The 13,375-nt window shown below is 37.8% G+C and overlaps 1 protein-coding gene across 1 annotated transcript; it reads right to left on the reverse strand.

Annotated features, from left to right (window-relative positions):
- Window positions 1–241: 241 nt before the first annotated feature.
- LOC103408920 (uncharacterized) lies at window positions 242–1,779 on the reverse strand. The gene has a single exon (XM_008347738.3). The coding sequence runs from the start codon at window positions 1,722–1,724 to the stop codon at window positions 573–575; it is 1,152 nt and encodes a 383-aa protein (XP_008345960.2). The 5' UTR covers window positions 1,725–1,779; the 3' UTR covers window positions 242–572.
- Window positions 1,780–13,375: the final 11,596 nt, after the last annotated feature.

Here is a 13,375-nt window from a genome sequence, read left to right on the forward strand (position 1 = left end):
AAACCAATTCCGTCACATTGGCAACAATTTCGTGGTACAAGTGTCATACCGTGCAATATAAAAGTTGATCGAGAAATAGCTCAAACATTCGGAAAGACACTTGGGTTGGTTTGAATCACATATGAGGGAAAATGGTGAAAGTATGAGTATCAATATCAACTCCGACGATGATGTTGAATAATTGAGATTGTAGCAACAGATAGAAGAAATGGAAGGACTACTCATGCAAATTTGAACACAATACGGAAATTGCAATGGGATCAAATGGTTAAGGATATATACAGGTTCTCCAACCTTAGTGATTCAGCACACACTGGTTCTGATACGATAACAACATATATAATAACTACTCTCATCCAGTAACCCTCAAAACCTAGAACAATTTACTAACTATAATCTGAAACCCTGAATTAATTGGATATGATAACAACATATATATATTCAAATCACTGAAAGAAACGAAACGAACATATATATGAGTTTCGGATTATTCATTGGATATATATTGTCCTAAATTATAAACGTTTCACAGTTAGTAATGATAAAGATGTGAAGAGCAGTAGCAGATCAACCTAGATACTGATAACTCGAGATTTAGGAATTTCAGTTGGATCAAAAATATCATCTTTGGCCGCCGTGTTGGTCAGCCTAAGCAGACTCCTAGTGGCCAAAATAGCCTTGGGATTGATATCATGCATAGACCTCGCATACAAACTGGTACAAGCCTTGCTCGCCTTATCAATCAGCTCCTTGTTTTGGTTTGGACACAAAAGGCAGTGTCCCAAAATTCGCAAAACCGGTTGCAGTAATTCCCACGGCAGTGGAATTCTCCCCATGCCCACGCCCACCGCAGCCTTTCCCGAACCACCTTCCTTATTCTCATCATTTCCATCCTCCTGTACTTCACACTTTCCACCCTCTTCTTTACGTTTATTAGTGCTGCTGCTACCACTACTACTACCAGTCATCTCCTTGTACATTTCGCCGTCTTGACCAGCCCAAACCCTACAAAACTCACAAAATTCGATTTTAGACTGCACCGGCATTTCACATATCTTGCTGTAGTACAACTCAAGCGCAACCCCAACAATCCTGGCCCTCCTTGTGGACCTCACTGTGCCATAGGGTTCCAAGCTGGGGGATATAACTGCCAAGTTTAGGCCTGTCGAATTGTTCTTAATGGGTGCCTTTGTTTCGTGGTAGAGGCTGGGGTGAGACAAGTCAGGCACGTTGACGGTAATGGCCTGGCTAGCACGTGTGGTGGTTTCGTGGGCGTAGAGGGCTAACAGAACAGCCTCAAAGCCGGCTATGGGTATACGAAGAGACACGCGGGAGAGGTAGACACCAGCAATGATGGGAAGGAAGCGAAGGACCACAAGTTGGAGGTCGTTATCGGAGGATTGGAAGGTGTCGTAGAGCCAACGGCAGAGGTTGTTGTCGCCTGCACCGGAGTCGGGTAGGCGGAGAAGGGAGGAGATGTTGGAGGCGGTGTGGTGGTCATGGAGGAGGGAGCGGGAAGGGTTGGAGGAGGAGGCGAGGGAAGGAGGGAGAGAGGGGAGGATGGTTGAGAGGGACTGGATTGTTGATTGGGCTTTGGAGCGGGATGATGAGTGGTCTGATGAGGCAGAAGTGGTAATTGTTGGGGTGGTGGTGGTGGTGGTGGTGGAACTGATGGTGTCTTGATGATCTTCTGCGGTGGATGAGGTGGAGGGATCGTTCGACATTGTTAGAGAGAGAGAGAGAGAGAGAGAGAGAGAGAGAGAGAGAGAGAGTTATTTGAGGCTTGAGGTAGAAATTGAATAGGGAACGTTTCAAAGTAGGTTAAAACGGATGTTTGTTATATGGTCAAAGGAGATAATTTAGTATTTTTTTTCTCTTCTTTTTTTGGCAAGTAATCAGGATGAGGAATTGCAGTTTAATCGCATTGAGAAATTTTTCATTGTGACAGGAATATGGATAGTACACTAGTTTTTATATAAGTGGTGAAAAATTGTATTTTTTAAGTTATTAACTTTTTAGCACACATATTCTACCATTGATATATTGACACGTAGTGTACCACTCCGTGTTCCAATCACATTGAAATCTCTCAATCGCATCTATTCATTTTTCTTTCCATTTTATCAGATAACATTTTTCTTCATTTTTACAGTTACGAAGATTAAAGTGTTACAAGCATTCATTCATACGACAAAATTGCTATCTATAACCTACTAGTACCGTCAGATCCCTACATTTCTTGTTCATCAAGTCATCTTTTACAGAGCAGACGATGCAGAAGCCAAATCTTCGGGTGTTGCTGGTTTGTGCGTCTCTGCAGTTAAAAACAAAGATTTGATTTGATGTTTAGTCTATAGTGGCAGGAAGAACATGTTTAAAAAAATTAATAATATGTGTCCAAACAATCCAAAATTCCGTAAGAAAAGAAAACAAATGGCATTTCAATGTCATAGTTCAAGAGTTCATGGATATTTCAACTGCGCGCAACTTTGGTCCAGCTCCTCAAATCATTATGGATTATAATTTTTTGGCAGATCTAGTTTCGATTCCTTTCTGTAACACTGTAATCCTTTGAAAATTATTGAAACCAAGATCAGTTCTAATCCAATTATAAATGACTTAAACTGCTTAGATGATAACTTAGAGAGCAAGAGGACTCCATGCAACCTAGCTATTGGCAGGTAAATTTCATAACCATTTCGGAAACAACATAGAAAAGGAGAACCGTTTTCATCATCATGCATTTTCCATGAATGTTTGAATGTACGTGTGTTTGAATGTGAATGCATATGAAGCAAAATCTATAAAATAGGACCTTAATAATTCAAGGAGAAAAAAGGAAGACAAGAAAAATAGAATTCACAAAGATTTACCGATACAGAAAACACCATCTTCAACTAACAAGGGAATCTCCTTGCCTTGAAAGCTAAATGTTGTTCTGCTCCTTTTAAACACATGAAACATAGAGGCTTCGCCGTTAGGTCTTAAAGGTCGTCACATCTCGATAGCCTCTCCTAACTAGACCCGCAGCAAGTGGCGACGATTAATTGCTTCCTACTTCCATTGTTGTCCCAGAGGTCAGCTCACAACATGCAGTGCTTAAACAGCTATGATTTGGTTGCCTAGTGTTTACTCCCTTTCTCTCCAGCTTCTTTTGCATTTTTTCTTTGCTGTGTTGCTACCACTCTAAGGGCTCGTTTTGGTAGAAAGGATTGGTTTGGAAGAGATAACCCTCCAAATATTCAAGGCATATTAAAGGTAGATGAGAATGTTTTTTTCAATTCGAGGGGATTAGCTAGAAGAGGCTTAGACATGAAGAAAACTTTTCCCTTCTAATCCTCCAGTGTTTCAGTCACAAACAAGATAGAATCTGTCTACAAATTGGGCAGAAGCACACCGCTGCAACTCCTTTTTTCTTTCCTTTCTACCGTCACTTGTTCTAGATAACACCATTTTTCACTTTCTACTCAACGGGAAAAGTGCCAGCAGAATATCCAAATACTAACCTTGAAGGGAAGAAGAGAAAAGTCTCTCTATATATACACGCATTAAAGGATTGTTAATCAGGCCAAACAGCAAGTAGTTTTCCAGTGAAGAGATGACACTAACCAATTGAAGAGGGCCAAAAAAAAAAAGACATGAACGTGTACAGAAGCATATTGAAGTTTAAATAAGGCAAAAATAGATGAACAAAATGATTAAAGGATAAGAGGCCACAGCCTCCATCTGGGACCTTGCAACTTCCTTCCTTCCTCTTCCTGCACCCTCAAACCCTCAAAACCCATCACTCAATTTTGTCATAAAAAATGTTGGTAGGGCCTCCATTCCATTTGCTCAGTGCTCCCCAAATCCTAAGTCACACTCACAGGTATAAAAAGCCCCAAGAGCATCCAATAGGAGCTTTATGCTACTATATTTAAAGCCCTAATGAGATATTTCATCCTTAATGAGCCTGAAAATGGGATTAGATCCACTACTTGAGCTAGTAACTTCCTTTATTGAATAGCAAAAAATTAGACTACATCTAGCCCAAAAATTAGGCTACATCTAGCCCCAAAAAACAATGGGTAACACCTTTCCTCTTCACTATCTCATTTGCTTTCCTTCAAAGTTGGCTTGGCTACAAATATATCATATGAATATGGGAGACATAGTGGTGGCAATTTGATGGCCCATGGTAAATTACCCAATAAAAATATTTTCGACAGTTATTCATTTTATTTTTAATACACCCTTATTTATTTTCCGTAGAATTATAAAATAATCCAACAATGTGAAGGACTCGTTAAGAACTGCTACTCTACAAAGCAATTTTACTCTCTAGCGTTTTTTGTCAGTAGCACTTGTGCCAAATCCAAAAAAAATAAGTTTTCAGTAATGATAAGTTAAGGACTTTGTTTTCTCCAAATTAAAATTTTGCATCAGTATTTTTTTTGTATATAAGTAACTGTTTGGACCCAAATTTACATCATTGGCCTATGAAATCAAGGCCGTTGAGTGAATATAGTGCCCGACTGTCGGATCAAGAAATAAAGGTCATTATTAAAAGATAATGGTTTTTAAAGTTATGATTTTTATCATAATTATCTTTTAATAATGATTTATTATGAAAGATGAGATATATATATATCTAGAAGCATGACGGCACAACTGGCGTGTGAATGTGTGAATGGGATTGGATTTAAGTGACAGCCATCATGATGCATGCATAGATGAGTTTAAATCATAGGAAACCTAGGTAGACTAGGCTTTTTGTTTTACTTGGTAATGGATGTGGCAGACGTGCCGTGGGAAAGGCTATCATATATATATATATACATATATACACATATATATATATATATATATTTGGTGGATGTCGTACATTTTGGCAGTCTACATGCCATGGGAAAGGTGCAAACTATATATATATATAATTGGTGGTTGTTTAGGTGAAGGTTATTCGATATATATATATATATATATATAATTGGTGGTTGTTTAGGTGAAGGTTATCCAAGTCACGTCAGATACATGGGAATTTGAAATAGGACTCTACTCGAGAATCAGGCCATGCCAAGCAAGTACATCAGTCCTATAAATACAGATGCAATGGGAACGGAAGAAGGACCTCCAACTCAACACACAAACTGTCCTGCGCAAACCCTCGCTCTACGCGAAACCTCTCAAACATCTTGAGATTTTTTATTTCCTTTTTTGCCAACACATCTTCAGTTTGGATAAACAGCACTGTGAAGGCAACCGGCGAACATCTTCAGTTTGGATAAACAACATTGTTGCCGTAGAATCAGCCAACTATGAAGCACCTTCATTTTGGATAAATAGCACTGTGACGGGGCCGACTGGTTATCTATCCAAGTCTCGGTCGAGAAGGATTTTTGAATCTTTACTAGCAGAGGTCATCTCATTAGCCTTCTCGGTGAAGTGAGGTGTTACAAGTTACTACATTCGGCACATTGAAAGCCGAATTTGATATTGAACTTCGCAGAACTAGTAGCCTTGTCTTCAGGCTCTAGAACTCGAAGTCGCAAGATCAAGAAGTCAAAAGTGCACCCAACGCAACATAAACAAATTTTACTCCTCGGTCGAGCTCGGCCGACAAGTTGGCACGCCCCGCATACAACCGAAGGACGTAGTTAGCTTACTAATTACTCGGCATGCGTGCCACGTAGGCTTAGTAGTTTTTAGGGTCAACATTTTGGCACGCCCAGTGGGACCCAGTGCTAAAACTACGAAGTTCACATGATAGATCAATATTTCAATCAGGTTCCGTTGGAGACTTGGCGCCAAGTGAAGCATTGCTACAAGAAGAAAGCCAAACTCCTTGAGAAGTTGTCTAGAAGATGGGGGCAATTTTCCGCTCCAGCAATAGTCAAACTTCGGCCTAGGAAAATTGTCAAGATAGCCGAAGAAGAACCTAGGCCACTTGTTTGTTCGGTCGAGACTAAAAGTGTGGTAGGCTTAAAAGAAAAAGTTCAAGTTTCTGACCCAAAAATTGACTCAGAAAATGATTCATCAAATGAATGTTCCAATGATGAACGAGGCCAATACACAACTTTAGACGAAAAAACCACATCAATTGATATGGTAATTGGAGACATGATCTTAGAGGCCGAAACCACGCCAATTGATATGATTATTGGTGATAAAGCCGATATAGAGAAATCTCAGTCGGCTAAGTTGTTCAAGTTAAAAGCTGAAATTGTCAAAATTATTATGCCCGGGGGAGTAATAATTGTCCAACACAGTCTGCGGCCGATAAAACATCTTTCATCAAGCCAAACGTATTTGAAGATGTTATTCTATTCAGCTTTGAAAAAAGTCAAACTGAGAATTTTGATATAAAAAAATCTCGGCTAGGAATAAAACATCGTTGGCCTCCTCCACTTTATGATTCAGCCACTTTTGTTTTCCTTTGTTAAAAAAAAAAAAGAAACAACAGGTGAATAAACATTTTCTTAACCATTCGGTCTTTCAGACAGATGCGCAAGAAAGTAAGGTTAAAATTTTAGTCTTGCTGAGACTACATATAATATATATTGAGTTTTGGTGTTGGGCAAAAATCACGCGGTATTTGTCGAGTTTAGTGGTGTTGATTCATGTGGCGGTGTTGACAAAAACAAATTATTTTCTCAATCATTTGGCCGTGTAGGCCGATACTTAAGAAAATAAGGGGGCAAACATTGGTAGTTGGCGGCGTGGGTTTATTTGCTGCGTTGCTGACATTGGGTTTAATATATCACGTTCAGGATTGATGGACAAGCTGAGTTGCAAAGAATGGTTCTCCTCGGCCCAATGTTTTGTGACCTCGCCCTACTTTTTCTCGACCTCGGCCTAATGGTAGGAATGCATGCAAATTCAACATTATATTTATATATGCATGGCATGCATGTTGGCAGAACACATTCAGTTGAGTTTTGTTATGGAGTTTAATATATATATATATTCAAAATAGGTAGTAGGCTTCAGCCTATGGACATGGTGGCGTGAGGAATCATGATTTGCTTCAAGGTACCAAGCTAGTAGAAGTTATGGTTTGCTTTCATTTCATGTCAGAACACAATTGGAAAGAGTGAGAAGTCATGGTTTGCTTTCATGTCATGTCAAAACACAATTGAGAAGACAAAAGTTTTGCTTATTTATTTAGGCCGAGCTCGACCAATTCGTCGAATATACTCGGCCGAATCTGGGTTTTATTATTGTTTTGCTCAGCCAATTTTTGCCAAGCTCGGCGGACAAGAGTTGGTGTTCGGCAGTAAAATCATGGGTCTCTTCTCTTCCATAGCATGATATCTACAGTAAAAGGCTATCTAAATGGGGAAGAAGAAGGCCCTTGGCGTTTCATAGACTTTTGTGCCGCAGCAAGGTGGGGAAGAAGAAGGCCCTTGGCGTTTCATGCTTGCAGATTGGAGCGTTTTAGGTGTACTTCGTTCTTGTTTTCAATGTTTATTTTGTTATTACTTTCTGATTTTGCTGTAATCATGAGTGGCTAAACCCCTAATTAGTTAAGGGGAAGTTGAAGCCATGAACATGCTTGAGATATGAATTGATTTCTTCCAATTGTGATTTGTTAAGTTATGATTGCAATTCAATTATCTATTTTAGTCATAACTGATTCTTGTATGTTTATTGAGGATGCATACTTAGTTTTCATGCTTGAATTAGACGCTAGAATATAAATGAGTTTCACCTAATCGTTACAAGTTTATATTCATTAGTAGTGAAGGTTGCTTATCACAATCGCGTTAATTGAATTCTTGGCAAACGTATCGTGCATTCATAGTTACAATTGCCTCGTCAACACTTATGATTTTCATGAAACGTAATGACCTCTGATTGTATCTCTATTATGCATTCATGTAAGGGACTTTTAGAGAATGATTTGGGTTGCTGCATGCATTCATCCAATCCAATGAGTAAAGGAAAATCTGAGGGTTAATTTGTGCATCACGGTTAATCTAGTGTGTTGAGCATCATAATCTATTGAAAAGTAATTGGAAATCGATTCATGTACAAATGTGTCATGTGTGAAGAACGGACCTCTAACTAATCCATCCATTATCTTATTTCTTAAATTCATTTTACAATCTGCCTAGTTTTATAACTTGTTTGTTTGCTTGTTTCAAATTCGTCCAAATCAATACCCCCCTTTTACTTTCTGGTTTCAAAGTGTTCAATTTATGTTTTGTTTGTGTTTTTGAGTGTTTTGATTCAAGCCAAAACACTAAATTCGTCCAAAATTGTGCTAAGGTCAGAATCTGCCCAGATTGTGTTTTTAAGCAGTTTTGAGTGTTTTTAAGCTATTTTGAGTCTTTTGAATCTGTTTTGAGTTCCTTGAGTCTATTCAAGCGTTTTTAACTTTGTTTTTATGTTTTTGAGTCAGTTTAGAGGTTTTAGCAAGCCCTCCTAATCCCCGGTTTAGAACGATCCCTACTTGCATTTATACTACGATTTGACAACAAGAGGGTTTAATTTGAGTGCTTAACTTTTATCACATCAGCGCGCCACGTAGGCTTAGTAGTTTTTAGGGTCAACAGTAACATACAACTTGTGTTGATAAAAGTTCAATAAATAAATAAATAAATAAATAAAATCATTAATAAAACGATACCTAATTAATTGAAAATATACAGTGACAATTTGTTTTTTTTAAACAAAGGACACAATAGTTCTATGGCCGTTAACAATTCTCTCACACGACACTAAAGTTGTGCGGCAATTCATCATTTTTCGTTGGCGGCGCATGAAGGCTAACTCCAACCAATGGCCTAAAACCTATAATTCCCCTTCTATTCTCCCCCAATCCATTCCAACTAAGTTCTAATTTGGACCTAAAACCTAAAACCTAAAAAAAACCAGATTTAGGCCAGGATTTAGGCCAAGATTAGTGGTGGAACCCCCACCCACATGGTTGTGTCTCCCACTTGTCTGCCTATAAAATTGAGCCCAACAGCTCTTTTGGTTTTGCTCACATTTAAATGAGATGTTGGTTATCCAACGGTCCACATTTAATTTAGTTAATATTTTTGTTTTATATTTATAAATTTATTGAATCCAATGACTTAGATCAAATATGATCAAATTTAACAGTAAAAAAAAAAATCTAATTGTCCAAATTTAAATTCAACGGTTAAAATAATTATAAAAAAATATTTAACTCAAAATTCACTCAAAAACTCTATAAATATCTATATATTTGTTGAAACATCCACACAAAACTCACTTTTCTCCTACAATTCTCCCAATTTTTCTTTCTACCATCTTCCAAAACCATGTGTTTGTTCATGTGTCTTGTGTTTATACATCTCTATCATGTCTTTCATATTCTTATATAGTGTTTCATGAGTTTCATGTGTCGGTTTTAGTGATTTTTTTAATATTTATCGGAATTTAAATATTTTTAGGTTAAAATGTTCATAAAATTAATTTAGGATAGTCTACATAATTTTTTTTCAAGTTAATTTAAAAAAATTAGCCTAAATTCATTCTTTAATAATATGGGGTTAAAATTTTAGGTCATAAGGGTTGGAGTAGAAAAGCTGTTTCTTGGTTAAAACCTAAATTTTCAGGGCTAAAAATTTTAGATTTTAGGCCAAGGGTTGGAGATGGTCTAAGGAGTAAGCACCTCCCAGTTGTTTTTTTTTTTTTTTTTAAAAAAAAAACCACTTTAAGTACTTCTACTTCAAACTTAAAGCAATTTTGCAAATTTTGCCAAAATACCGTAATTTAAAGTGCAATGCTTTTACTTCTTAGCACTTTGACTTTCCCAAAAACACATTCAAACAAGCCCAAACTTTTTGTATGATTGTATTGGCTTCAATATGACCTTTAGTGATGCTGATGCGACTTCTTTGCATTAAGAGGAGTAATAAAAAAGGAAAACTAATGAAAATGACTTGAAAACTTTGAGTTTTAATCAAAAGGACAAAAAGGTGTTGTAAGTGAATAGTATCAGGAGTGATTTTTTAGAGTAAAAATGTCATTTTCGCTAACAGTGAACAATACTAGGAGTGTTTCGTTAAAACTTTCATAAAAATCATCTTCCAACTAAAGAAAATGCAAAATACTAAATTATACTAATGACATCAAATTCAAATTTTTCAACAGATAAACTATGAACCAGTCACTAACACTATAATGGGTAAATTACAATTTACCACCTTGGGTTTGAGATTTATTGCAACCTCATACAATATCTTCAAAACATTTCACTTTCATACTTCATGTACTATTTTATTTCAAAATAATACCTCCATTACATTTTCCATCCATTAGTCTGTTAAGAGCTGACGTGGCTATCACATTTATGCCATGTGGCTAAACACTTGATAAATTTTTTTTAATAATAATCCCAGAAACCCATTCCCCCGATCTCTCTGCAACTCCAACCCTCTCTTCCTCCATTTTCACCTCCCTCCCATGGCCAATTCACCCCAACCCCACCACTGACCCAAAAGCATATCAACACAAAATCCACACCTCCCCTCCCAATTCCTCCCATTCATCCACCCCCCATTGCCATAAACCGCCCAAAAAACACCACCATGTCGATGTTGGCGTCCATGGATTCCTCCAATTAAGCAACTTGAAGAATTTTTCTTCACCACAAGTCCAGAAGGGCCAACAGATCTCACACCCTTCGTCCATCTACATCAACCGCCCAATGATAGGAGCATATTTATGCGACTTAGTTGGCTTGTTCTTGTGCATTTATGTCGTGTTTCCTTAGTTATTTTAATGTTTAAAGTCATTTTCGTGTGTTTTCAGACTCTAAGTACAAAGTATGCAAGAAGATGCATTTTGGAGGCCTTTGGAGCATGTTTCGGGCTTGGAATGGATAGCAAATGCATGGGCCAAGTGGATGGACGAATTTGAGAACTAAAGAGGCCAAGAATATGAAGAATTATGGTCCAAAAGATGAAGAAAACAGCCCAAAAATCTGTCACCCCAACTTGCATTCCTTGCCATGCAAACCACATAGAATTCCATTTGGATTCCATGCCATGCTTGATCACTCTTGTGCCCTACATAATTTCTAATTTCATGCTTCAATTCATTTAATTATTACACTCAATTGCTTGATACCTCTTGTTCCCTTCACTCATTAGATTTTAGACAACATTTACATCCATTACATGCACCAATTGATGCTCCATCATTCACATTTGGAATCCCATGCCTTGTGTACCACATGTTGCTGCACCTTTGACCCATTTATTGACACATTTTCACCTCCCTTTCCATCTCTATGCAATGTACACAATCATTCATGCCCCCTAGCTACAAGACCACTCCATTTTACCCTTCACACTTTGCATCATCACTTCATTTTCACCCTTGGACCATTGCACACCACACACACAAATTGCCATGCATTTCATCCTTAACCTAACCTGATTTTCTAAGGTTTTTGGGGCCTATAAATACATGTTTACACCCCTTGGCAAAAGAACAATCCCCCATATTCATCATTTTATCACAAAAATTCGTCCATACACACCCTAGGAAGCAAAACACCCCCAAAACACCATTCTAGTGCCTAGAAAACATAACAGCCACTCCACCTTCTTCCACCCTCTTTGCCTAGTTCTCCACCACCCTCCAACCATCAAACACTCCTCCACACTCACCCTAAACCCTTCCATACCATTCCCCATCCATTCTACATCATAAAACTACCCAAAATCTGTCCATAACCCAATCTGCCGCAAGCAAGGGAAAGGAGGAATCTTGGATGCACTTGCTACCAAGTTGGAGCATTTTAGGTGTTTTCTTTCCTTTGATTTTAATGTCTAATTTTATGTATCTTTGCTTTGTGAGTATGAGGAACTAAACCCCTCTTAGTTAGGGGGTGATTCGAAACTATGTTCATACTTGCAATATGATTTGATTACATCCAGTTGTGATTCATAAGTTGTGAATTCAATTTACTTATCCGTTCATATAAAAACTAATTTGTGTATGTTGGTTAAGAGTGCACGCTTAATTTTCATGCATGAATTTGACGCTAGAATATAAGGGAGTTTCACCTAATCGTTATAAACTTATATTCACAAGTAGTGAAGGTTGCTAGTCACAATCACGTTAAGTAAACTCTTGGCATAAGTTTCATGCAAATCATAGTAACGAGTGCCTCGTCAATGCTTATGTTTTTCATAGAACTTAATGATTCTTGCTTGTATCTCTATTATGCAATTCATGTAGGGAACTTGTAGGGAATGTTTTGGGTTGTCGTATGCAATCATCCAACCTAAAACATTCCCTACAAGTTCCCTACATGAATTGCATAATAGAGATACAAGCAAGAATCATTAAGTTCTATGAAAAACATAAGCATTGACGAGGCACTCGTTACTATGATTTGCATGAAACTTATGCCAAGAGTTTACTTAACGTGATTGTGACTAGCAACCTTCACTACTTGTGAATATAAGTTTATAACGATTAGGTGAAACTCCCTTATATTCTAGCGTCAAATTCATGCATGAAAATTAAGCGTGCACTCTTAACCAACATACACAAATTAGTTTTTATATGAACGGATAAGTAAATTGAATTCACAACTTATGAATCACAATTGGATGTAATCAAATCATATTGCAAGTATGAACATAGTTTCGAATCACCCCCTAACTAAGAGGGGTTTAGTTCCTCATACTCACAAAGCAAAGATACATAAAATTAGACATTAAAATCAAAGGAAAGAAAACACCTAAAATGCTCCAACTTGGTAGCAAGTGCATCCAAGATTCCTCCTTTCCCTTGCTTGCGGCAGATTGGGTTATGGACAGATTTTGGGTAGTTTTATGATGTAGAATGGATGGGGAATGGTATGGAAGGGTTTAGGGTGAGTGTGGAGGAGTGTTTGATGGTTGGAGGGTGGTGGAGAACTAGGCAAAGAGGGTGGAAGAAGGTGGAGTGGCTGTTATGTTTTCTAGGCACTAGAATGGTGTTTTGGGGGTGTTTTGCTTCCTAGGGTGTGTATGGACGAATTTTTGTGATAAAATGATGAATATGGGGGATTGTTCTTTTAACAAGGGGTGTAAACATGTATTTATAGGCCCCAAAAACCTTAGAAAATCAGGTTAGGTTAAGGATGAAATGCATGGCAATTTGTGTGTGTGGTGTGCAATGGTCCAAGGGTGAAAATGAAGTGATGATGCAAAGTGTGAAGGGTAAAATGGAGTGGTCTTGTAGCTAGGGGGCATGAATGATTGTGTACATTGCATAGAGATGGAAAGGGAGGTGAAAATGTGTCAATAAATGGGTCAAAGGTGCAGCAACATGTGGTACACAAGGCATGGGATTCCAAATGTGAATGATGGAGCATCAATTGGTGCATGTAATGGATGTAAATGTTGTCTAAAATCTAATG

The sequence above is a fragment of the Malus domestica genome, chromosome 11 (assembly GCF_042453785.1).
Source record: "Malus domestica chromosome 11, GDT2T_hap1".
Taxonomy (NCBI): Eukaryota; Viridiplantae; Streptophyta; class Magnoliopsida; order Rosales; family Rosaceae; genus Malus; species Malus domestica.

Excerpts from the sequence above, each read along its gene's own strand:
- LOC103408920 (XM_008347738.3), bottom strand. The coding sequence starts at position 1,724 with ATGTCGAACGATCCCTCCACCTCATCCACCGCAGAAGATCATCAAGAC.